Source organism: Hemicordylus capensis, chromosome 1, assembly GCF_027244095.1.
Source record: "Hemicordylus capensis ecotype Gifberg chromosome 1, rHemCap1.1.pri, whole genome shotgun sequence".
NCBI lineage: Eukaryota > Metazoa > Chordata > Lepidosauria > Squamata > Cordylidae > Hemicordylus > Hemicordylus capensis.
This window is the reverse complement of record NC_069657.1, coordinates 71,990,747-72,016,548: the sequence shown is the minus strand read 5'-3', so window position 1 is coordinate 72,016,548 and position 25,802 is coordinate 71,990,747. Positions and strand designations below refer to the sequence as shown.

General features: G+C 44.6%; 1 protein-coding gene across 1 annotated transcript in view; it reads left to right on the top strand.

Moving 5' to 3' along the window:
- Positions 1 to 8,008: 8,008 nt before the first annotated feature.
- LTK (leukocyte receptor tyrosine kinase) overlaps positions 8,009 to 25,802 on the top strand; it is a 175,383-nt gene continuing 157,589 nt past the window's right edge. The window contains exon 1 of the mRNA XM_053284560.1: positions 8,009 to 8,122. Coding sequence (XP_053140535.1) covers positions 8,062 to 8,122 — 61 coding nt within the window. The 5' untranslated portion in view covers positions 8,009 to 8,061. The remainder of the gene's footprint in view (positions 8,123 to 25,802) is intronic.

Below are 25,802 nucleotides of genomic sequence, written 5' to 3'. Positions count from 1 at the left end.
ACTCTGCTTATACCAACCTATTAAGCAGGTTAACCTGAAGATACTGACTGGCCCCAAGTCACCCAGTGAGCTAGCCACATGGTTGTATAGGGATCTGGTGTGTTTATTTATTTATTTTTTTTAAGAAAAAGATAGATTTTAAAAGTATGCATTTTCTTACTTTCTCATTTAGATACTCCCAAGTTACTCACCTCTGTTTCCAAGTAGTTGGATTCTCAAACAGATGAATTCCCAAAAAGAAGACACAGAAAGCAAAATAATGAATTTTTAATAGGACTGCCCCATAACCACTTTGTTCTGGAGTACCATGTGTTTAAGAACCTATGAATGTGCCTAGTATATTTTGTATGATCTTTAGATCAACTGATGGGTCCCAGTATTCTGAACTGCAGTTTTATTTGGAATTGATGTACAATGTTCATGGTTTCTCCTCTCCTAAGGAAAACACAACCCATTCTAAGTATCACTACCTTAGCTTAATAAAATAAATATGATCTTGATGAAGTATGTGTTTGTATTTCCTCATACAGCCCCAGATATAGATAGTCTGTTTGTTGTACTGTACTCTGCTCATGCTCAAAGCCTTTCAGCAAGAGCAGAGAACAATAAACAGTTATTGTACAACAAACAGTTGTGACAAATACACAACCCCTCCAGGACACCAGTACATAAGTTCCTCTGCATTCTTTAAGAACATGCATACTTTTTAAAATCTATATTTTTCTCTTTAAAAAAAATTAAACAAACCAGATCCCTGTACAACCATGTGGCTACCTAACTGGGTTACTTTGGGCCAGTTAGTATCTCTCAGGTTAACCGGCTTAATAGGTTGGTTGGATAACATTGGGGGGGAAGCCAAATTCAAATCCCTATCCAGTCATGAGCTTACCAGGTGACCTTGGGCCAATCATCATTTCACAGGTAAACTACAGGGCTATTGGGAGGATAAGTGGGGGGAGGGGAAATGCCATTCTGAGCTTCTTGAAGGGAGGGGTGGGCACCAGGACACAAATATTATTATTATTTACAGGCGAGGCCTACCTTGAATTATGGCAACTGAGCCTGTTAGTGCAGACAGACTGGCAAGCCTCTGGCAAGTATTTGGAAATAGTAGAGCAAAGGGTATGGAATCTGCTCTTTATTTATTTATTTTTTTAAACACATCTTCTACTGCCCCATACATCGGTTCACTATCTAAAAACACAACAATTATAACATCAACACAATTAAAACAATTTAAAATCCAGATAAAAACTCTAAAACCTATAACTTTCTAAACTAAAAGCCTGACTAAACAGATATGTTTTCAGAACTGTGCCTTTTCTTCCTAATATGGAAATTGCTTCCTATGTATATGACCCAGCCCTAATAGGTAAAGTCAGCCATTCAGAGAAAAATTGAAGTACAGTATGTGAAGGTGGGTGCTGGGTGCTGCCCCACACAAGGCTCACTAGATTCAGGCTATTGGCTGGAAATTGTTTTAGAACTGCTGACAGGCTCATTTTTTGCACTGAAACAAGAAGAGGGGCCCAAAAGCTGGGGAAAAGCATTTGGGCTCTTGCTCTGTTGAGGAGTCTGGAGCAAGGTAGCCTTGCCATGTGACTTTGTAGTCTGTAGTATGAAAAATCACTGCAGAAAAAGCAGCAGCAGCAAGCAAGGGAGAGACTAAATTAGCAGGCGAGCTGGGAAGCCTCAGTCTTGGCCTGTGTTGTCGTCGTCGTCATCCTCCTCCTCCATTATCCTTCCTCCTCCTCCTTCTCCCTTCCACTCTCTACCCCACATGAGTTCCACTATTTCCCCTCTAGCATTTTTCTTCCCCCTGCTGCTGCTTCTTCAAGATGCAATCTGTGCAAACAACGATCCCGGCAGATGCAGTCAAACAATCCTACTTACAGAAGGCAGAGAAACTTTGTGTGGGGCTGGAGGCACTTTAATCTCGCTCTCTCTTTTTGGGGAGATTCATGGCTGCCACAGAGGCAGGCAGCTGCAGTCTGGCCGCGGGCAGGCCCAGATTCAGCCTTCAGTGCCCCCTGCCACACACAACAATGTTTGATCACGAAGGAGGTTTTCCCAGGGTGAGGCTCATCCATTGCACTGCGGGTGTGCTGACCCCTGCGATTTCCCCAAATGCGGGAAACTCGACTGCATAATTTGTCCAGAACTCACGGCCACAGGAGAACAAGCAAGGGTGCTCCATGTCGTTGGTGTGATCAAGACGAAGCACACCTCTGGCTTTGACGGTGAGGAAGGTGTGGCTGCACCTCCGCCTGGCCGTCTCTGCTCATCTCAGAGCAACGGCCTGCTTGGGCTCTTCTCCAAGGTTCCCTCTGGCAGCGTCCACGGAGCACCGCTTGGGATGTCCAAGGCTGCCTCAGCCAGCATCTCCTTTCCTCCCCGACACCCAGTCCCAGGAAGCCTCCCTGGGGGTGACATCTAGGCAAGCCCTCCTTGCCTTCATTTCCCATCCCAGCAGCACAGAAGCCACTTGGGATTTCTTGGGGGCCAGGGTGTGAGGAGAGCTGGTCTTCCGATAAGGGGAAGGTAAGTGTGCCATCAGCATGAATTGTCTGTCCCCTTTCCTAAGCAAGGTACACCCTGGTTTGCATTTAAATAGGAGATTACATGCATGCGCACTGGAAGATGTCCCCGCTAGGGGATAGGGCCCCAGCTCAGTGGAAGAGCCCCTGCCTGCTTGCATGCAGAAGGTTCCCAATCCCCTCCCTGGTGGCATCTCCAAGATGGGGCTCAGAGAGACTCCTGACTGTAAACTTGGAGAAGCTGCTGCCAGTCTGTGTAGACAATACTCGCCCTGCCATGGGACTCGTGGAGAAGCTGGCGGTCCTTGGGGCCTGTTCTTTCCCTTTTCCCGCCCTGCTCTTCCCTCAAGCTGCGGTTCCCACAACCCCCTCCTGGCCTCTGTGGGCCACCAGGTGCCTGGGGGGCCCGATGCACCATTCGAGGATCCCTTTTGAAGAGGCAGAGCAGCGGGAGGGAAGGCAGGAGAGCAGCAGCCACCCGAGAGGGGACAGCCAAGAGCGGAGGACTCTTCAGTCCAGATGCAGGGGACTCGGGGGGGGGGAGGAGGGGGGCAAGAGTGCATCGCCAGAAGGCGCCCTCAATACAGTTGCACATTCTGCCTCCCAGTGCAGCATGGCCCAGCAACAGGTAGTGGCACAGCTACCTGTGGCCCTGGGCAGGACATGGGGGGGGCAGGTGTGGAGGACTGGATTTCTGCCCGGAAGTCCGGTCCAAAGGGCACCTCTACTGTTCAGCCACACTAGACTCAGATATAAGAGAGGCTAAGGGAAAACTGAAGGAAAAGTAGGATTGATTAATCAGTGACATAGGATACACAAATTTTTAACTGATTATTGATGCAATTAAATCTTCAGGGGGCCGATACCCTCTTTTCTTTAATGAGGAGGCAACTAGATTCAGACATGCAAGAAACAATGGATAAATCAAAGAAAACCAGGTTTAATTAGTTAGTTACTTGGGTCATGCAGATATCTGTAAATGATTAATGCATAAATCTTAAATGCATTTTACTCTTTTTTTTTTCTTGAGGTGGGCACAACCCAACTTCCTGTTTAATGAGGAGTATGCTCTCATCCTGATCCATCCACCTTGGTGGCCTACCAAAACAGAGAGCATTAGGCTTGCAGTCTACTGCACTTGAGGATTACCACTGCAGCTGGCCAAGTTTACTGCAACTCATAGAAGCTATTCCCATGACCAGGAGAGATTGGGCTAAGGGAGCCTAGCCCGTTTTCTCCTGGTTATCTGCTGCCACAGGAACCGTGCGAAAACTAACCAGCAACCTACCAAAATTACCCCTACCCTTAAACAAAGTTAGCGGAGTGAGCGCTCCACTAACCCTGTTTAGTTGACTGTGTGCTGCCACGGCATGGCTCAGCGCCATGGCAACACACGAGGAGACCCCCACCAGGAGGCTAAAACAAGCCCCCCAGCCCCGGGGGTCTCTCCAGAATGCTCTGCGCACTCGTGCAGGGCATCCTGGAACTCTCGGAGGTCGGCTGGCCCCCATTTCCTGCCGCCCCTGCTGGAGCAGGAGCTGGCAATTTTGTGGGTGGCTGATCTGGCCGCCAAGGGATGTCTCCCTGCACTGACCCTAATGGCACTTCACACCAATCGTGTGAAGCACCTCACTGCCTGACACCTTGATTAACAAAGGATGCAGGGGCATGATAGTGGTTAGAGTGCTGGACTAGGACCGGGGAGACCCGAGTTCAAATCCCCATTCAGCCATGATACTAGCCGGGTGACTCTGGGCCAGTCACTTCTCTCTCAGCCTAGCCTACTTCACAGGGTTGTTGTGAAAGAGAAACAAGTATGTAGTACACTGCTCTGGGCTCCTTGGAGGAAGAGCGGGATATAAATATAATAATAATAAATAATAATGATGGGAGCCCTGCATGAGCCTTTAGTCTCCAGAACACTCCCTGTACTCTGAAATGCCCCCTTACCTTTTTTTTTTTTTTGATGGCTCCATTAGTTACTCTTTTGAAAAGGCTGTGGGGAATATAGTTTGGCTAAAAACTGAGAGGATTTAAGAGGTAGGGCTTGCTGCCAGATCTGAAGCTGGAGAACTATAGCCCTTTACCTTTAAGCTTCTCATTGCAGGCAGCTCCTACTTGTTTCTTTCCTGATTTCATCATCCACCCACTCTGCCATCCTGCTCTAACGCCATCCACAGTATGGCGATAGAGGGGTGAAGTGAACTCCTGCCCTGACCATCAGGCTGTAGGGGAAGAATGGCAATTCACTCCCCAAAGAGCAAAGCAAAAACAGTTTGTTGAGAAAGCAGCAAACAAGAGGACTTGAGACAGTTCTTTAGTATTGAAGAACTACAAGGCTTTATTTAAAAGAGAAGATTACAGACAAATGTGAAAAAGCCAGCAGCTTGGTTTCAGCTGTGGCTCATTACTGAACAGAGAGACCAAAACAAACAGCCATCTCTGGAGAGACAAAATGGAGACTGCCACTGAAAGAACAAAGAGGGAAGGAGTCCAGCACTTTTATCCTGGCCCTAACCCCTCCCTCCCCCCACCAAAGTGGTCACTATGAGACATTGCAACTGAGAGCTGGTGCTGCCAAGGTCCTAGCTCCAACACAGGCACTGGGAGATGGTGATGGAGAGTGCTGCCATGCAGGTGCCTCTCCACTCAGCAACCATACACTTGCATAATGCTCCACTGCCATGTCCTGCCTCACCTGAGGTGAGGGAAGGAATTCCCTTCCCCTTTCATTGCTGCACAGTGGATGATGGCAAGAAAGCAAGATGAGGAAGATGGCAGATGATGACCGGGCCAGTAAAGAAATTGCCAGAAGCCCCTAAAGCTGCTGCGGGAGGTTTACAGGTTAAAGGCTGTCCTCCATCTAGAGACTTGGCACTTCTAATTGTGGGTACTCCTACCTTTCCCCCCATCCTTTGAGCCTTCTCCCTGCCTGACTTGGGTGCCTCCAGATCACAGCCCTGAGAGTCACCCCTGCTAACTTGACAAAGAGGCACTTTTTAATGGGGCGATTCTCTTTATTTAGCAGGGGGAGAGTAACTGGCCCTATCCACCCCCAGCACAGTACCTCCAGTGACTGTTGCTGGTGTCTATCTTATGTTTCTTTTTAGACTGTGAGCCCTTTGGGGACAGGGTTACATCTTATTTGATTGTTATTTCTCTGTGTAAACCGCCCTGAGCCTTTTGGAAGGGCGGTATAGAAATCAAATTAATAGTAATAATAATAATAATAATAATAATAAGAAGAAGAAATAATAATAATATATAAAAAATAACAACTTCCTCCTCAGTGCAAAGAATATTGAAACTGTTGGTTTTGGCCTACAAAGCCTTAAAATGGTCTGGAGCCAGGATATCCCAAAGCCTGCCACAATAATCAGCCAGCTAATTGAGATTATCTTCCAAGACCCTTCTCCAAATACCTGTTCCTTAAGAAGTTGGGCAGGTGACCATGAAGAGAAAGCTAATAATATTAAACCTTGTCTTTGGTGGCGCTCTGACTCTCAGACTCATTCTTGAAGGAGGTTTGCCTGACCCTGATGCCTATCATGTAGGAGCCAGGCCCTTATTTATTCAAGCTTTTCACTAACCGCAAGGGCTTTTACTGTTTTCCCCCCTCCTGTATAGCTGGCTTTTATCCTCTGTTGCTGTGTGCTTATTTTAGTAAGGTTAGTTTTAGGATATTTTTATTTTTATGATATTTAATTTTTGTTATAAACTTCTTTTATGACATTTTATGGTAGAAAAGTGAGGTAGAAATGTAATGGCTGTTCTATTTTCATTGCTCCAAGGGCCAAACTACATTTGATATTATTAGCCCTGTTTTACAGTTTAGTTTTTCTTTAGTCAGTAGCAGGTGGCTTCCCCCACCCCCCATGGATTGGGGCCATGGCAGGGAGAGTGTTAAAGCCCCTCCTGGTTCTGGATCAGAATCCATGCCTCTCTCTGACCCTGACTGCCCTCTGACTAAAGAAAAACTAATGCATCTTTGAACAACACATGCAGTTTGGCTGTAAAGTAAGTGCTAAATTAGAATGAAGTGGGAGAAACACAAGCAGCCTTTTCCTTTGAACATCCGGGTTCTACTAGAACCTGGAAGTCTGGAGGTTCTCCCACTCTGCAACTTTTCCAAGTATCCTCAACCGTTCTTTTTTCTTGCATGCTGGAGCAAGTAGGGCTGGCAGTTGTTCCTGATGGCAAACAGGAACAAAGAAAGTGTGAAGGGATGGTGGGGTTAGGGCAAGAGAAACCATGGCCGAATTCCCTCTTGTGGTTTGGAGCAACTAAAGTGGGCAATATGATTTTTGCATCATGATCTGGCAAACCTAAGTAGGGAATATGAAAGATGCTGCCTTTGGGAAAAAGGGCTCTCTCCACTATTTCTTCCTAGAGGAATTCTGCTCCAGAATGTTTTCACCCTCTCCTGTATGTGTTGAATTTCATGCTCCTGCTGCTTCTCAGTTTTTTACCTTTCTTGTTTGCTGTATTTTGTGGCCAGTTTTTGTTGTTGTTACAATTTTTAATGTGAATTTTAATGATTGTTTTGAGCTGCCTCGAGGACCCTTCCAAAAGGACGTGAACGCGCACACACAATAAATAAAATAAAATAAAATAATCCCAAGGGAAGAGCAATAAACTACTGCTGGATCTCCCAGCAGTAACTTAAGCACCAAACTTCAGCTGGATTTGCGAGTAAACCTTGTAACAGTGGAAGAGTTCAGCAGTAGTTCCCATGGCCATCTGCCAATGCAGATGCACCTATAGGGAGTGTTTGTACATGTGTCTCCTTCCAAGAAAAATATAGGTATGCAAAATATCTGGAGTGTCTCAACCATTTCCCAGTCTTATTCTTTTTAGAAGACAGAAGTTCAAACCCTTCTTAAGTTTCTTAGAGCAGGATTCAAAAACGGCATATGATCCAAATTCTCCATCTGCTTTTGCGCTACTGCAGTAGATGCAAAACAGGCCAGCTGTTTAGAAGTGGCGATTCCTTTGGGGAACATGAAGTGATATCAATGTGGATAGGCAAAATATTGAATTAAAAACTTGATCACTGCAATTGTTTCAAAGGGAACTGACTCCCTTGCCGCCATACATTTACACAGGAAGCGGGTAAAGAACTATTATCTAAGCTTTTTCATCTCACTCAGAAAGCAAACCCAGAAGAATTTATGTCTAGGCAAGTGCAGGGTGAGGATGGGAGGGGGAAATGATGACTGCTAAGTTGTCGAAATCAACTCTTCCAACTGAATGCTAATGTTTAAATAAATGGACACAGAGAGGTGTTAATAATTCATGCCGTTCTGCTTCCTGAATTGCTGAAGGAGCTGAATGTATAGGATGTGATGAAACCACGAGGGCTTTAGGACCCATGAGAGTCTCCCAGAGCAGGAGGTGGAATTCTTCTATAAGCCAGCAAGAGTCCAAGCTTTAAGATCAGAGCTTTCTCAGAGCCTTGGAGAGAAGGACTGACACAGAGGAGAGGGTCAGAAGAGCCAGGAAGCATCCTGGATCCAGCAAAGTCATGGATTGCTCTCCACTGCTGGTTTTCTCTCTTCAGTTAGTGCTCTGGACCACCACTCTAGGTAATGCACTTGGTTATGTGTTTTCATTCCTTCTGGTGTAGAGTGCCTGCTGACTTGAAGTTTAATCCTTTAATTTTTTTCCTCACCTCTCTGAAAGTTTAAAACAATAATAAAGGTAAAATAGAATAATGATTTGTACACAAAGTGGCCCCTGCATTGGGCCATTTTGCTTGACACTGATCAGCGCCAAATATATTTCAGTCAGGCATTTTGCTTATGAATGTACTTTTTTTGTTAAGACCAGTGCTGAATTCTGGAGGAAGATTTGCTAGCGCACAAGGGGTTAGGAATGAAATGAATTGCCTTATCGTATGCTGATGCTGACAAAGCACACCTTTGGTTTTGACTGAGGCTGTTTCTGAGAGGTTGCCTTGGATAGATGATCCCCTATTGTTGCTAGTGGACGCTTTTTGAAATGAGGGACAAATCTGAATACAAGGGTGAAACTTTGCAAAGATGCATTGGAAATGAGTAGAAAGGCAAGAAGGAGTGCTTTGTGAATGAGGAAAGGACTCTGGGCCATGTTTGGATGGGGGAGATAAGAGGAATATTAGAGATCTGAAAGGAAGGGGTGTGACAGCTACCGAGGGAGTGGTGCTGTGCTGAGTTTCAAATAGAGGCTCTGTTTAGCTTTGTTTACTGTTGTCAGCTTTACTTCTGAATCACAGAAGGAGGGATGAAACAGGAGTAATTTAGGAGCTCCAGAGGCAGGGAAGAAGAGCGGGGGAGGGGGGAGAAAGAAATTGGTCTCGGCTTGAAGGATGACACGCGTGTGTGTGTGTGTGTGTGTGTGTGCGTGCGTGCCTGAGAGAGAGAGAACTCATTTATTTATAGTGTAATGTATTTATAATTTATATTAGCTTATTGTATTTTTACTCTACTTGCTGTATTAAAACGATCCAATTTAAATCCTTCAGCAAAATACCAGTTTAAAAGGACACTCCCTTTAAAACCAAGTTGGGGACAGGGTACTCTACCAAAATGCCCCTGAGCTTCAATAGAGTGCAGAAGATGGCTGGGCTCTTTGCCCAGGAACCTGTTATATTTTTTACTTTGTAAAAGCACTTTGTGCTATAAAAGAAACATAATAAAAAGTAGCAATGGGAGTCAGGACACAGCCAAGAATGAGAGTGGCATCAAACTCCTGTCTTTTTGTTACATTTTAGTGAAGTATTTATGATGACCATTCCACTTTTTGTTCCTGACCTAACCTCTGATTTGTTATTATCACCATATGGCATTCTTGACATTGATTTCCATGTCTGTTGTTTCTAAGAGATTTTTTAAAATTATGTATTAGTTTGGCAGTGAGGGGTCCCTGACATTTTCATACACTTAACCCTAGCTAAGAAAATGTATGTGTTTTGTTATGAATCATAAATTGTTTTTAAAGCAAGCCGCCATTCATTTCCTCAGGGAGTTCTATGTAAAAGTGTGTGTCACTGAGTATGTGATTTGCTGTTTGAAGTTTTCCCTCTTGAAAGGATACTCCTTCATTCTTTAAACGGCCACAGAACTGTGCTCACAGAAGCAGAGCTCTGTGCCTTCCTAAGCTGCATATGGTTGCCTAGCTTATGATTAAAAACCAACAAGCACCACTCTGGAACATTGCACTTTCAGCCAGTTTGCAGTTTTCCAAAACTACCTGTTGACTTTTTAATATCTAGTTTAAAACATTGTTGCCCCAAAGAGGGAAAGCAGAAAGGAGTGAATGGTTGACATCCAGACTAAATTACTCAGTAGGGCTACTCAAGAGTTCTCTAAAGGACGACTTAATTTCAATAGGACTTTTGTCAAGTAATTTAATCAGGATCTCCGTCTGTGCTTTTTTACAAAATAGTTAAAAAATGAAAGTTATCTGCTATCTACCCATGTGATAAAATTGTGTCCTCATTGGCTCATTCAAAAGGAGAGCTATTGGAAGGGGCTTCATTGGAGTGATGGACATTCCATGCAAATGCATAAAAAACATAGAACTTGGTATTGGGTGCAGAATTTAACACCTGAAACTTGTAGGTTTTCATTTTATTTGCTTGTTTCTAAAACAAGTTGCTAGCTCTTGTGGTACAGAAGCAAGACTTGGGATTATGGGATCACAATTGAATTGGAATTGTGGGATCATGGTGAAATCAATGTAAGGTGATGTGAAATCATAGATGCATGGTGAAATCAGATGGAGAGTGGGGATCAGTAGAATTTCCAGTGATCTGAGGGCTGTACTTTAGCGCTCAGTTCTCCCCATACCACCACCACCACCACCACCACAATAATCAACAGAAACAGAATAATTGTTAAATTTAAATATGTATACATGTTCCAGAATTTAGCTTTCCTCAGTGCAGAATTGTTTTGTGCAAGGTATTCTTGGTTTAATCTTATAGTGATTTCTGTATTTTTTCTGTATTTTTCATGGAAAATATGTAAGGCAAATTCTGATGGAACTCAAAAGCAGAAATAAGGTTGAATTTAGTGCCTGCTGTGTTTTTTCTGCGGTTGGGACAGACTTGTAAATGAGTGGAAGGAATTAGGACCTTTGTGAAGAAAAATCTTCCTATCCAAACATATTTTTTTAAAGGAAAGATAATTGAAAAGAACAAGGGAAAAAAACCTCAGGAGATCAAATCACTGAAGCTTGGAAGACTGAAGACAAATGGCATCACTTTCTGGATGTTGTTCTTCATTAGTGTGATTCTGACTTTGCAGCATTAGGAGAACTACTTGCAAAATCAGCCCAACAGCAATTCCAATGGTGATTGCTACTGGGTGGTTGTGTCCTTTTTATTTTTAAAAACCCCTCAGACTCTCACATTCTGTATGCCAAAATAATGTTCATCTCAGAAACCCAACAAGCAGCAGTTTGGTAATTGAATACAGGAGCACGGATTGTTACAGTTCAAGTCATGTCTTTAGGTAATGTCTGCAGGAGCAATCCTACTCTTGGTATCAGATGATCTTGTTACGTGCACTGAAACAGATGGAACTTAAGTTGGAGAAATAAGGCTGATAGCTAACTGCTATGCATCCCCATTACATGGTCTGTTTCTTCATATACTGTATCATCTTAGGCCTTACCATAACTGAAAACTACCTATTTGTACTTCCTTGCCTACTAAATTGCTATAAGCAATGTTTGGGCCAGAAAGAAGAGCAAAACTATGGAAGATTGACATAATGAGGTCATTCACACAATCGAAAACCTACCCAGGTTTGGGAGCTGTGCATGCTCCCAGTTTTCAGTTGTGTGAGAGCAAACAACTAGGTAGGAAGAGGGAGAAGTGATTGTCTGGAATCCAATCCCTGCCTGGCATCTTCAAGATAGGGCTGAGAGAAACCCCTGCCTGCAACCTTGGAGAAACCACTTCTAGTCTGTGTAGCCAGTACTGGGCTAGATGGGCCAATGGTCTGACTTGGTATATGGCAGTATATGGTTCCTAAGGTAGGAAGAAAAGCAGCGTAGGACAGCTTTTCCACCTACCTTGGTCAAATGTTCGGTATGAAAGGTGGGTATGACAGCACTGGCCTATCTAGCTTTTCCTCCTACCTTGATTCCACACAGTCACATCTGTCTCTTCCCACCTAGTTGTTTGCTCCCACACAACCAAAAATTGAGAGCATGCATAGCTCCCAAATCTGGGTAAGACACTTGCCCTACCCAGTTTTTGGTTATGTGAATGACTTCATTATAAGTCATGCCTTTGAAAGTGCTGGTAGTTTGTATAAACTGGAGGTCTGTGAAGTGCTATATATGGGAGTTCCTATACCAGGTACTGCTGTGTGAATGTGAGAGAATGAGAAAAAAAGACACATGCACAGTTCACAGTGTTCCTTCTCTATGGAAGACAATATTTGGGAAAAACCTGTCTTAGAATACAAAAGTCATGTGAATTTTACAAGAAATCTCTTCAGGGTTTCTCAGTCCAGATTCCTGCTTACAGTGTCTGATAGAATTAATGAAGCCAGCCTGGGAGGGGTATAGGTAGGATTTCCAGTGATCAGGGAATGAGGCTTCAGCATCTTGCATAGCTCCTTGCTATGAACTGTGACTAGCAGAAGCAAAACATGTACAGGACAGGTCAACCCTTGTTAACGTGGTGATTCTCTTTATTGAGCAGGGGGAGAGTAACTGGCCCTATCCACCCCCAGCACAGTACCTCCAGTGACTGTTGCTGGTGTCTATCTTGTGTTTATTTTTAGATTGTGGGCCCTTTGGAGACAGGGACCCATCTTATTTATTATTTATTTGTGTAAACTGCCCTGAGCCATTTTTGGAAAGGTGGTATAGAAATCAAATAAATAATACATAATAATAATAATAGCAGTATTGCTGTTTGTGGTTCCACGTATCCACAGTTGGGGATTAGGCACTCATCTTTAATAACCCTTTTGTATCCGTGGATAAAACTCATGTATCTGTGGTTTCGAGGTGTCTGGAAATTACCTCCGAGGTCATTTCTGGCCACCATTTTGAAAAAAGGAGCCATTTTGTGATAAATTGATGTTCTTTTTCTCCAAAAGATGAACTTGAGCTTTTAAATTCTGTATTGGATCATTTCATCAACCTGACCTTTTCTAGATATGCCCTCTGGAATGTGCTTCCTAATGAAAGTAGAGTTTCCCCTTCTCTGAATGTTTTTAAGAAGGACCTAAAACATACGTGTTTAGCTTTTAGTTTATAGTTTTAAAGCTTCGGGTTCTAGAGTTTTTATCTATTTTTATTTTTATCTATTTTTATTTTTTATCTAGTTTTAATAGTGTTAATGTTTTAATGGTTTTTAGATTGCCATTCGCTCAGGGACATTTTTGTATGGGGTGGCATAGAAATGCACTAAATAAATAAATTTCATCATTCAAGCACTCAGAAAAGTAACCATAGAAATACAGACAATCATTTCATAAACTGGCATTAAAGGAGCAAAAGGGAGAAGGTAGGAATGAAGCGCCCACCCATCCCAAGGCTCAGTTCACACAAGACTGTTTCTGCCTATATAATGCAAACTGAACTCTTTTGAGGAACATATTTGCTTAGATAAAGTAACTTGCGAACCAAGTCTTCACAGATATGACTGGCAGCAAGACCCATGATTGTGGTGGCGGCAACCAGTGGCATCTGTATATATTTGATTCATACATGACATTTGTCTACATTGTCTGTGGATCCAAAGATGTCTTTGACTGCTTGCAGGCAGATAACAACAGCTTGCTTCAGATTTTTTTAAAAGGGGATGTATTCACACTCACGTCCCAAGAGTGCACTTGCAAACCCCACCACAGTGCTGATGCACTCAAAAGCTTCACTTTTGTGCTGTCCATGCTCACAGCATTTGTCTGCAGAGACAAACAACATAAGCATTAGGCGATTATTTCCATGATTGGAATCTCTTCATACTTACAACATTATCTGTAAGTGTGAATGGCATGGAGATCAGGCTTTTGAGTCCATCAGCGCCAGGGCTGGGTTTGCAGGTGTGCTCTCAAGCACTGTATGTGACTGTCTCCCACTTCTTAAGCATCTGAAGAGGGCTAGTGTCTTATGCGAATCAGCCCTCAAGTGTCTATGAAAAGGAAATAAGCAAAGCAGGAACAGGAGGGCAGATTCTGACCAGATGGAGAGTTGTGCATACAACTTTCTATTGGTTACTTTTCAGTCTACTTAATGGTGTTTTTGTCAAGCTCCAGCTGTGAAACAGCTATGATTTCTGTAACTTAAACAGGAAAAGAATGCCATTTATTTTTTTCATTTAGTATATTTATTTATTGAACTGGGTGCCTAGGTGGTTATTATTGACCTCTGCAGTTTAACCATGCTTTCTTCTATGAAGACATTGCAGCCGTGTTCATTCGTGTTTCTTCCCTTCCAGTTGCTTCTACATTTATGAAGCTCGCCCTCAGGGTTGTTGTGATTTAAATCAAACTAGCTGAACTCGCACAGAGCATCTGTGCGGTAGTTTACTTACTTTTTGGAGTTTTTGTTGCGAGAATTTAGTTGGTTGTTCAGTTGTTTCTTGAGTTTTCCATGTGTCTTCATTGTCTTTTTGCAGTCCTTTTTGTGCATCAGGCCACTTTGTTCTTGGATGTTTTTTGGGGTGCTGGTGTTTCAAGTATTTGGTCAGGAGTTGTTTTTTTGGTAACTGCTGTTTCGTGGTCCCCCACCCCACCCCAGTTGTTTCTGTCTTGGGTCTTTGCTTGTTAGTGTACAGTCATTGAGGGTTTGATTTGCTGTTCTTCATTTTTTGTGCTTTTCTTGTCTGTGTTCATTTCTTCATTGCTGGACATGGGTGTCTCTAGTATGTGTGGGTGTTTTCATGGGGTTTTTTTCTGGGTTGTTTTTTTTATTTTGCTTGGGCAAAGGGGGGGAGACAGAGCGAGCGAGCCAGCTGTGTGTGGTGGGGAGACAGAGCGAGCGAGCCAGCTGTGTGTGGGGGGGAGACAGAGCAAGCGAGCCAGCTGTGTGTGTGGGGGAGACAAAGCGAGCGAGCCAGCTGTGTGGGGGGGGAGACAGAGCGAGCGAGCCAGCGAGCGAGCCACAAACTACATGTGCCACAAATAACAAAAACAACCACACACTTCTACACAGCTGGCTCGCTCGCTCTGTCTCCCCCCCACACAGCTGGCTCGCTCGCTCTGTCTCCCCACCACCACAGCTGGCTCGCTCGCTCTGTCTCCCCACCACCACAGCTGGCTTGCTCGCTCTGTCTCCCCACCACCACAGCTGGCTCGCTCGCTCTGTCTCCCCACCACCACAGCTGGCTCGCTCGCTCTGTCTCCCCCCACACACAGCTGGCTGGCTCGCTCTGTCTCCCCCCACACACAGCTGGCTGGCTCGCTCTGTCTCCCCCCACACACAGCTGGCTGGCTGGCTCTGTCTCCCCCCACACACAGCTGGCTGGCTGGCTCTGTCTCCCCACCACCACAGCTGGCTGGCTCGCTCTGTCTCCCCACCACCACAGCTGGCTGGCTCGCTCTGTCTCCCCACCACCACAGCTGGCTCACTCGCTCTGTCTCCCCCCCACACACACAGCTGGCTGGCTGGCTGGCTGGCTCTGTCTCCCCCACACACACAGCTGGCTGGCTGGCTGGCTGGCTCTGTCTCCCCCCACACACAGCTGGCTGGCTGGCTGGCTCGCTCTGTCTCCCCCCCACACAGCTGGCTGGCTGGCTGGCTCGCTCTGTCTCCCCCCCCCCACACACACACAGCTCGCTCGCTCTGTCTCCCCCCCACACAGCTCGCTCGCTCGCTCTGTCACCCCAGTGGCAATTTTGTTGTTTTTTGGTTTTTTTCTTTGAGGTGTGGGGTGCGACAGAGTGGCTGTGGGGGAGGCGGGCCGGGAACAATGGTGGGAAGAAGGTTTACAGCGGCCCTCACAGTTCCAGCAGTTTTAATGGCTCTCTCACAGCTCTCTCAGCGGAACCCCCACTGCTATAATTCAACAGTTACCGTAGCCCGTAGGTCTTTCCTGTCTAAGTGTATTTAACCAATAAATGTTTAGTGTTTAGTCACACAAGGATCTCCATGTGTTTTCTCTAAATAGCTGCAATATCCAAACCATCCTCTGCTACCTACTCTGTAACTGGAGTGTGTGCTCATTCCTTAGTGCTCTGCTGTTTTACCTATTGTGGGTAAAATTCAACAACCTCTAACAGGGTTATGGGCCCAGCAGGAGCAACAGGCTTCTAGGCACAAGCAGAGATTATTTCATTTTTCATTTTTCATTTTTGAAAGTGCAGCTGAGTTAGTTAGAAACTGCAGTATGGATCCTGTGACTACAGCCTACTCAGGAATGGCTCCTTTTCCCCCCAAACTGGATGGCAATAACTACGAAACCTGGGCCCTCAAGATGAAAGCGATCTTCATGACAAAAGGAATCTTTGAAGTGCTCACGGAGAGACGGCCAGCCCAAGATGAAGAAGCTGTTCAAGCCTCGTGGGACAAGAAAAACCAACACGCGTATGGCCTTTTAATTTTGAGTATAAGCGATGATTTATTGATCTATGTGCGGGATACTGATTTAGCCTCAGAAGCGTGGGATAGACTGAAAAAGCAATGTGGCCGTTTCTGCAAACTCAGCTCTTCTCCTGTATAAAAGGCTATGTGAAAGCAAACTGCAGGAAGGGGGAGACTTTGAAGCCCACATAGCAAATATCTTAGAAATTAACAGGCTTTTGAAGAGTAACCAATGTGAATTGAATGAAACTATTCTAATTGGGGCAATCCTACAATCCCTGCCTAAAAGTTTTGAATCCCTAATTGTCGCTCTTGAACTGTCTCACTGTGAACTGAAGGTTGATTATGTCGTGTCCAGTCTGAGAAATTTTAATATATAGTTGCAGCAGGAGAAATTTGAAAGCGATGGCACTCTGGCACATTTCAGCAGGCAAAGTAATTCCAGCATTAGCAAGCGAAGTAGCCTCAGTGACTCATCAGCATATCTAAAGAGCGGGAACTCAGAGGGCACAGACCTGGTCACCATGGCAATGAAGTAAACACAGGGATGAGTCATGGCGACAAACAAAGAAGGGAGGAGAAGCACAGACAAGGTGGCTTATCTGAAAGGGCCAGTAGTAATGCCAAGAGCTACAGCATTACCTTAGGAGAGCGCACACAGGGTCACACTTTCATCCTGGACTCAGGTGCATCCCAGAATATAATCTGTGATCACAATCTGTTCATTGAACTCGACACATCCTACAAATCGGACGTCACATTAGCAGATTCAAGGAAGATAAGTGTGGCAGGCAAGGGGACAGCAAAGATACTTTGTGGCTCTGCTACTGAAGCTTATGAGGTTAAGATAAATGATGCACTTTTTGTGCCAGAGATGCAAGTCAACTTGATTTCAATTGGGCATGGACTCAAGAAGGGGTGCAAAGCCATTTTTGAAAATGAAGCATGCTACACCTCTAAAGGTGATGAGTTAATCATGACTGCCCACATGTGGGATGATGGACTTTTTGAAGTGGACTGTGCTACTGCACAAGCAAACGTGGCAAGTAGTTGCCAACACAAAAATTGTGATTTCTTATGGCACAGAAAATTGGACCACCGAAGCCTAGACTTTAAAACTGACTCCCAAATGAGGAAACTAACTGAGGGATTTAATATAAGGGCATGTCCAGAAATGGCCAGCAGATGTCAGTGTTGCATTCTTAACAAGGGAGTCAAGCCAACCTTTCCGGCAAGGGGAAGTGTACAGTCCGGGAGCATTTTGGAACTGGTGCACTCAGATGTTTGTGGGCCCAGTTCAGGTGGAAATAGGTATGTCCTGACTTTCATTGATGATTACTCCCGATTTTGCTATGTGTATGTTCTAAGAGAGAAAAGCCAGGTGTTTGAGAAATTTAAAGAATATATTGCACTGGTGAACAACAAATTTGGAAGGAAGCCACAGTGTTTGAGGTCAGACAATGGAGGGGAATATATGTCAATCCAGATGAAAGAATTTATGAAATCAAATGGTATCTCTCACCAGACTACCCCTCCATTTACTGGGCAGCTCAACGGGGTAGCTGAGAGAAAGAACAGATCTCTAGTGGAAATGACCAAATGTCTACTGCATGATGCCAATCTAGCAGACAGGTTCTGAGGTGTAGCAGTGATGACTGTTAACTACCTGCAAAACAGATTGCCAACCAAGGCAACAAATAAGACACCATTTGAACTTTGGCACGACAGAAAACCTTCCCTAAGACACATCAAAGTGTTTGGTTCAATGGCCTATGCATATATTCCTAAAGCAAAGAGGACCAAACTCAATTGCAGATGTGAACTGGGAATTTTTGTTGGCTGTGAATCTAGAGGATGCAGAATCTTTGATCCAAAAAGTGGAAAGGTCAAAGTCTGCAATGCAGTGTATTTCGATGAAAGACAAAGACCAAATAAAGGTGAAGCATCAAAGATTTCCCCAGAAATCCAGATAAATAAAGAGCCATATGATTGGACTCAAATGGATCTGGAGTCGAGCAGCAATCCCGAGGAATTAGTGCCAGATTCAGAAGGGGCTGGACAACCAGAACCAGAACTGAGGCGCTCACAGAGGCATAACAAAGGGGTTCCTCCTAACAGACCCTCACTCATGGCTAAAGGAGGAGAGATGCAAGAACCCACTATGTGGCAAGGTATAGAAAGGTTGCCAGCTGATGAAGCTGAGAAGTTGAGAAAAGCAGCAATGGAAGAAATTGACTCCTTGCACAAAAATGAGACTTGGAGACTTGTGGAACTACCCACTGGAAGAAAGACTGTGGGATGCAAATGGGTCTTCAAAGTCAAGCAGGATGCAGAAGGGGATGTACAGCGCTACAAAGCCAGACTAGTAGCCAAAGGATACTCCCAAGTCTATGGTCAGGACTATGATGAGACTTTTGCACCAGTTGTGAAACACATGTCAATTAGAACATTGCTCAGTGTGGCAGCAGCCAAAGGGATGCAAGTTGAACACTTGGATATAAAGACTGCCTTCCTACATGGGGAAATCGAGGAAGACATCTACATTCAACAACCACCAGGCTTTGAGGAACCTGGAAAGAAGGGGCTAGTGTGCAAACTGCAAAAGAGCATCTATGGCTTAAAGCAGGCAGCCAGAGCATGGAATGAGAAACTGAATCATTTACTACTTGAGGGGTTCACACAAGGAAAAGCTGACCCCTGCCTATATTCTAGACCAGGCCTGCTCAACTTAGGCCCCCCCCCAGCTGTTTTTGGATTACAACTCCCATAATCCCCAGCCACAGTGGCTAATAGCCAGGGATTATAGGAGTTGTAGGCCAACATCTGCAGGAGGGCCGAAGTTGAGCAGGCCTGTTCTAGACTCAGAGACAATAGATGGACTTACATTCTGACTTACATTGATGATTTGATTCTTGCACATGAGGAAATGCAAGACAGTGATGAAATTGTACAACACCTGAACAAGGAAATAGAGGTGAAGGAACTCGGAAGCATCTCATACTACCTTGGCATCCAAATAGAAAGAGAAGAGAACGGAACATTCCTTCTCAACCAAAAACAGAAGATAAAAGATCTTCTAGAATGCCTGGGACTGATAGATGCCAATGAAGTCAGCACACCAATGGATGCTGATTTCTGGAAGCAAGATGAGGACAGCCAGCCTTTACCAGCCAACAACCAGTACAGAAAGGCAATTGGAAAACTCTTGTACATAGCCACAGTGACAAGGCCAGACATTGCCTCAGCAGTGGGAATGCTGAGCAGAAAAGTGTGCCAACGAACAAGGACTGGATAGCGGTCAAAAGACTGGGAAGGTACCTGAAAGGCACTGCACATTATGTATTGGAGATTCCAGCAAACAGCAATCCCAAACTTGTGGGATATGTGGATGCAGACTGGGGCGAGGACAGAATGGACCGCAAGTCCACAAGTGGACACCTGTTACTGTATGGAGGTGGAGCCATAACTTGGAGTAGCTGCAAGCAGTCACTTGTTGCGCAATCATCCACAGAAGCGGAGTACGTGAAGCATGTGAAGCATGCAGGGATACAGTATGGATACACCAACTACTATTGGACTTTGGCATCGAGGAACCAAAATCCACAGTGATGTTTGAGGACAACCAAAGTTGTATCCAGATCTCCCAAATGGAGAAGATGAAATCTCGAACTAAGCATATTCCCATAAAGTACCACTATGTTCAGGACTTGTAAGAAAAAGGGGTGGTCCAGCTGAGGTACTGCCCCACAGAAGAGATGCTGGCAGATGGATTAACTAAGCCATTATCCAGAGACAGATTCCAGATGCTTCGTGAGAAGATGGGAGTCGTGACCAGGTGCGACAGGCAATGAGAAGGGGTGTTGGAGATGAACTTCCAGTACATCGACCTTTTGCACCAACTGTCCTAATGACCACTAGGGGCATTGGGAGTAGAGACAGTGAGTTAGGGTCTCCCTATCTGTCCCTACTCTATGACCCCTGAACTGACTCTGCAGCACTTCCTGTGCTGAGTCACAATCCTTCCTTTCCTCCTAGAGAGCAGATGGAAACATATCGCTCTCTCTCTCTCTCTCTCTCTCTCTCTCTCTCTCTCTCTCTCTCTCTCTCTCCTTACCTATCCATTATGTAGTCCTTTAGATTAGATATAGGTCTTTCCTGTCTAAGTGTATTTAACCAATAAATGTTTAGTGTTTAGTCACACAAGGATCTCCATGTGTTTTCTCTAAATAGCTGCAATATCCAAACCATCCTCTGCTACCTACTCTGTAACTGGAGTGTGTGCTCATTCCTTAGTGCCCTGCTGTTTTACCTATTGTGGGTAAAAATCAACAACCTCTAACAGCTTCACAGAAGGACTCAAATTTAATGATTTCAATAGCTAGTCAGGAAGACTCTATTTAATCATCATTTTCTAGTAAAAGTACATTTTTGTTGTCTAATGTAGGTTTCATTTTTAGAAGGTAGCTCAGTATACACTTCTCATAATGCTGTTGTCAAGGTCTGGCCAGCTGCTAGGGAAGTTCACGAAGCAAGTGGAGCTGCTGAAATCGGATATGGCTTGGCTGAACGCTGTCAGCAAGGAATATTGACGAACGTTGATTCTCAGCAATGAGTAGGAGGCTGGAGCTGTGATTTATAGAGCAAGCCGAGAGCTCCCAGCTGGTAGGAATTCACGTCTTGTCAGCCCTCAGCAAGAGGCGTTTGCTCCTCCTAACAGCCTCTAATTGCGTTTTACGTCTTGTGATCCTGCGCTGTTATGGAGTCATTGGTGTTTCATTACATAGCCCTTCTTCGCATTGGTCCCCCACGCCTTCTGCTGACTCAGGTTGCCATGCCTGCTCTAAATCATTAGTTGGATCTACCACAGTCGTTTCATGAACGCTGACAGCCGGGCTCTTCCCCTCAGACACTCCTGAATTGGCTGGAAAGTTGACAGCTTCCCCTTCCTCCTCACTGTCGGAGCTCGAGGGCGTGACAGCTGTTTCATTTGGGCAACCAGGCCTATATTTCTTTGTTGCACGGTTTGCATTTCGCAGACATGGCTGTCTTACTCACAGGTACAGGAACTTCATTAAAATATTCCCAAATGGGGTCTTTTTCACAGCCTGCTGCCATGAAAGGTGTTTCCCTTCTACAATGGAGGATACACTCAAAAAATGTTTCCTCAGGACTGTATTAATATGCTCTGTTTTCACTTTCTATTCCCCTTCCCTATTCCTTGCATTTATATCTAGACTCCTCCTCCTCGTTCAAATTGATTTCATCCCCCAAATTCTCTATTCATTCATTGGCCTTTGGCTTTGCACTTTTGTGGGACTGGGCAAGGGCTTGACTCTGTGTGTGTGTGTGTGTGTGCACGCACACACACACACAAGCACATGCTATACCTGCAGAGTAGGACTGATAAGGTCTATTATCTCTCATCCTCATATACTGGTGTTTACTTAAATGAATATAAATAGAAGTGATCTTTGACCTAGGTTCTTTTTTTAATGACTTTAAAAAATTAAAATCTGATTTTCAAATCCTATTTTTTAAAATTTAAAAAAAATCATAGATTTTTTTATCAGCCCTGCTCACCCTGGATTATCAAATTTACTATCAGCAAGACAGGATCTGTTGGTGCAGAGAAAATAAAAAGATGGTGAAGAATCCTTTGTGTGTATGTGTGTGTTAAAGGATTTAGTAAGAACTAATCTGCCTATTTTCCTTTCACTATCCCTACAACTGAACTAAATTGGGTCAAAATCGGTTAGGCAGTTCACAAGTTAGCCCATTATGCATTTGAGGTGTCCCTACAACTGTACCAAACTTGGTCCAAATTGGTTCCCACTTGTACCTCAAATGTTCACATGTCCACCATCTTGAATCAAGGTAGATGACATCATTACAATGCAAACTTGAGCTGTTCCTATGTGTTCCTACACCTGTAGCAAATTTGGTACCCAATTCATAAGTTAGCCCAGTTGCGCCTCAAATGTTCATGTGTCCACCACCTTTCTTTGGGGTGGATGACATCATCACAAGCCAGCTGTTGAGGTGTCCCTATGTGTTCTGATTTGGTTCATATTAGTCCACTGAAAAAACGGTGCTGGTGGCAGGTCTGACAAGAGGACTATGAGGCATAGCAGGTAGACCAGAGCTTGCTTGCTTGCTTGATTTATTTATTCATTCGATTTTTATACCGCCCTTCCAAAATTGGCTCAGGGTGGCTTACAAAGAGAAATAACAAATAAATAAGATGGATCCCTTTAGTGAGGGATGGGTGATAGAAGTCGCTTCAGCTCTCTGAGAAACAAGTGACAAATCAGAAAGCAGTGTTCCAGGGGCCTGAGATGACTACAGAACAGAGAATAGCAGCAATATCAGTTTAGGCTTGTTTCTAGTTCAGTTCTGGTTCAGATATTAAAAAGTGGTTTGGTAATTGGTTTAGTCTTTGAACCAGTTTAGATGGATGTGTAATAATAACATAATATAGATAGAACTATTTCCCTTGAGATGCCAAAATAAATGCGATGAGAACTATTTCACTTGCATAAAATACTTTAACTGTTTATTGTTTAAGTCCTGTAGCCTCTCCTTAATAATTAAAATATTATTTAAACATTATGATAATATTATGAAATGCTACGAAAATATTGAAGATGCCATCATGCTTCTGCTGCCAGCACTTCCAGGTTGTGCTGGCTGGCTTCCCCTGTATTTCAGCATCTGCCAAACAGCCTTGGCTCAGGACTTTCTCTGTACTGAGCACACTCAGTACAGCAGTGATGACGCCAATAGAGACTTCAGAGTGGGTGATGGCAGCTGGCACTACAGCAATTCTTTCTTCCACTCCAACTCCTTCCTCCTTCTATCTGGCAGGCAGTAGGCCTGACCAAGGTGTCGGGATGACTGGTTGACTCAGGCTGGGAGAAACCTGTGAAGGAGAAGCTTGTGGGAAACAGAGAGAGAGAGCGCACGCAGTTTGCCCTTCTTGAGTTTCCCCTCTCCACTGGGTGTTTCTTTTGACCACAAATTGTTTTAAGAGCTGTTTCTATGGTGGCAGCAATGGGAGGTCTCCTCCCTATACAGTGCCTTGCATTCTGTAAAGCAGTGTGCCAAACACAAGGAGACCTTGTGCTGTGGGTATTACTGGCACAGACATTAGTCCTTGGGGAAACGACATTTCCCAATTGTGTTTCTGCATAGCAACACATTAGCCACTACAGCAAGGGGAGACTTTCCACTGTTGCCTGGGCCAGGGGGCTTTCCAGACTAGACCCTACAACGGGGTCAGGACGAATCTCGGAAGTATGCTTCCACGCTTCCTGTGTCATGACACTGCAGTCCTTACGCGGACAGCAGGGTGCAGTTCACATTTCCAGTGCCTTGTTGCGAATTTAATTGCTGCAATATAGAGCAAGGACATGGCATATCCGGCATGAAAAAGTTGTTTCCTGGGTTTCCTGCAGTGTGTTTTTCACACAGCAGGCTGTTAGTTTACTGTGCGGCTTTACTGTGAGTTTGCCCACAAAACCTGACACAAAAAGTGTGTTTGGCTCAGCCCTAATTTCATACACAACTATGGGGACTAGATGGAATTATAAGGGTGCTTCCCCAATCACTCCTCAGAATTACTGTTAGAAAGCTGAAAATTGGCTTCTAGGTAGTTAGGTATTTCAGTCATGAACCTGGATTTGGGGGAGATTAAGCATACCATGGGTCAGTTTGGACAATATATCTGCCAGCTCATCCTAAATGCACAGGGGAGAAGAAGTATGAACATGCCCATTTCCCACCGCCAACACACTACCACCCAGTGTGCCATCCCACTGCCACCTAATTGTGTAGGCCTGTGCCTTTAGGATGGGCCAGCAGGCCACTTAATGTAGTATTTGAGGCTCTCCACACGAGCAGTGTGGAGAGCTTGCAGCGGGGTTGCAGGGAGAGCAGGCTTGACCCACTCTCCCCGCAGACGAGCAGGCAGCTTGCCCTGGGCGGCCGAATTTGATTAGCGGCTCCGTCATGGAGATGGTTTGGGTGGTGGGGATCGGGGGCCTCCTGGCCCGAAGTCCCAGCATGCCACATGCAAGTGCGTGGGGCATTCTGGGGAGCTCCCCAACGCCAGGAAGTTTGTAGCCTCCCGGTCGGGGGTGGGGGCGGCGGCTACTTGTGAGTCACCACGGCATGGAACTGCGCCACAGCAACACATGATCAAACAAATGGGGTTAGCAGAGCGTGCATTCTGCTAACCTTGTTTGGGGGGCGGAATTAAGTTAGCTTGCTGCTAGGAGCCGCACAACTCCCAGCAGGTCGCATGCATGGTGGAAACCGGGCTGAGCTCCCTTAACCCAGTTTCCACCGCATGTGATAATAACCTCTTTAATTTTTGTGTTTAGGGATGGTTTGTATGACCCCACATACTGCAGCAGCAGGATGGCTATGAAGTCCATCATGCACTGAACCCTTCAAATGATCTAGTTCCTGTCATCTACTATTGTAAGAGAGATAGAGAAACCTGGCTGACTGGATCTACTTCATGTGGGTTTACTGTTGAGCTGAATGGAAAGCAGTTCCAGTTTGCAACATACACTGTGACCAAGTCAACCCAATTATTTTACTTTGATTGGATGAGTTATCTTCTTTCCTCTGCCTTTCAATGTTATCCCTCCTGCTATGCAGTCTTTCTGTTCTGTATCCTACTACAATACTAATCTTGTAAGTCAGTCTCTTGAAGCTCATGCTTTCCTTCCTCCTTAGTCTACAGTTGAGACAGAAACATAGGACTTAACAGTACCTACATTGCAGGTTTAATAGTTATTCCCTCTGTCTAGGGAACCCTAGGAATTGTAGTTTTATAGGAAAGGGCATTTTCTAACAGATAATACTCAGCATTTCACTAAACTACAATTCCCAGGAATCTTTGGAGAAATCAAAACAAATGTACATTCAGGATAGATATAAATCATAGAGATGGAAGATTCTCTGGTCTGCTGCGTCAGGTTTCTATTTATCTACACCACGACATCTATTACAGCCAGCTAATTGACAACATTCTTTTCTACTCCTATTCATTCAGTAAAAGCCAGAGGTACCAGATTAAAAGCACCCCAGTCCTATTGAACTACAGAAAAGGGGAAAAGGAAAACAATCCAACAAGTGCTGGCAAATGGTGGACAAGCAGCTACATTTAGGCAACAAGGCAGGGGGCGAGTTGAGAAGATGTGAGAAGATGTTACCCAAGGCAACCTTTGCTTGTGTGAAAAAAAATGAGCCTTAAAAAAAGAAAGAAAGATCCATCTCATGCAAAATGTTCTTTTCAGAGGTATATGAAGTCCTTGTTGTGTTGGTTGTATTCCCCCGTGATAAGGTATTCCTGATACAAACAGTGGTGCTACACCATTATAGATTCCCTATAACACCATATTGTTAGACACCCCTGGCATGAGATGATTGGGGTGATTCTGTCCCTACCCAGTGGTCATAAGATGAGGACAGAATTAGGGATGTGCGGAGCTGGTTCATGATCAAATTGGACTGCTGCAAACCGAGCTGGTTCAAGTGGTTTGATTGCGAACCACTTTGAACTGGTTTGGGCTAGTTGGTCAAACTGGCCCGCATACCCACAGTTCGGTCTGAATTCGGTTCAAATTTTACCGAACTGTGCCAACCGGTTTCATGAACAACCCTAGACAGAATCACACCGTTGATACAATTGCTTCTGGTCAAGTTAATAAACACTGCTGTAAACAACTT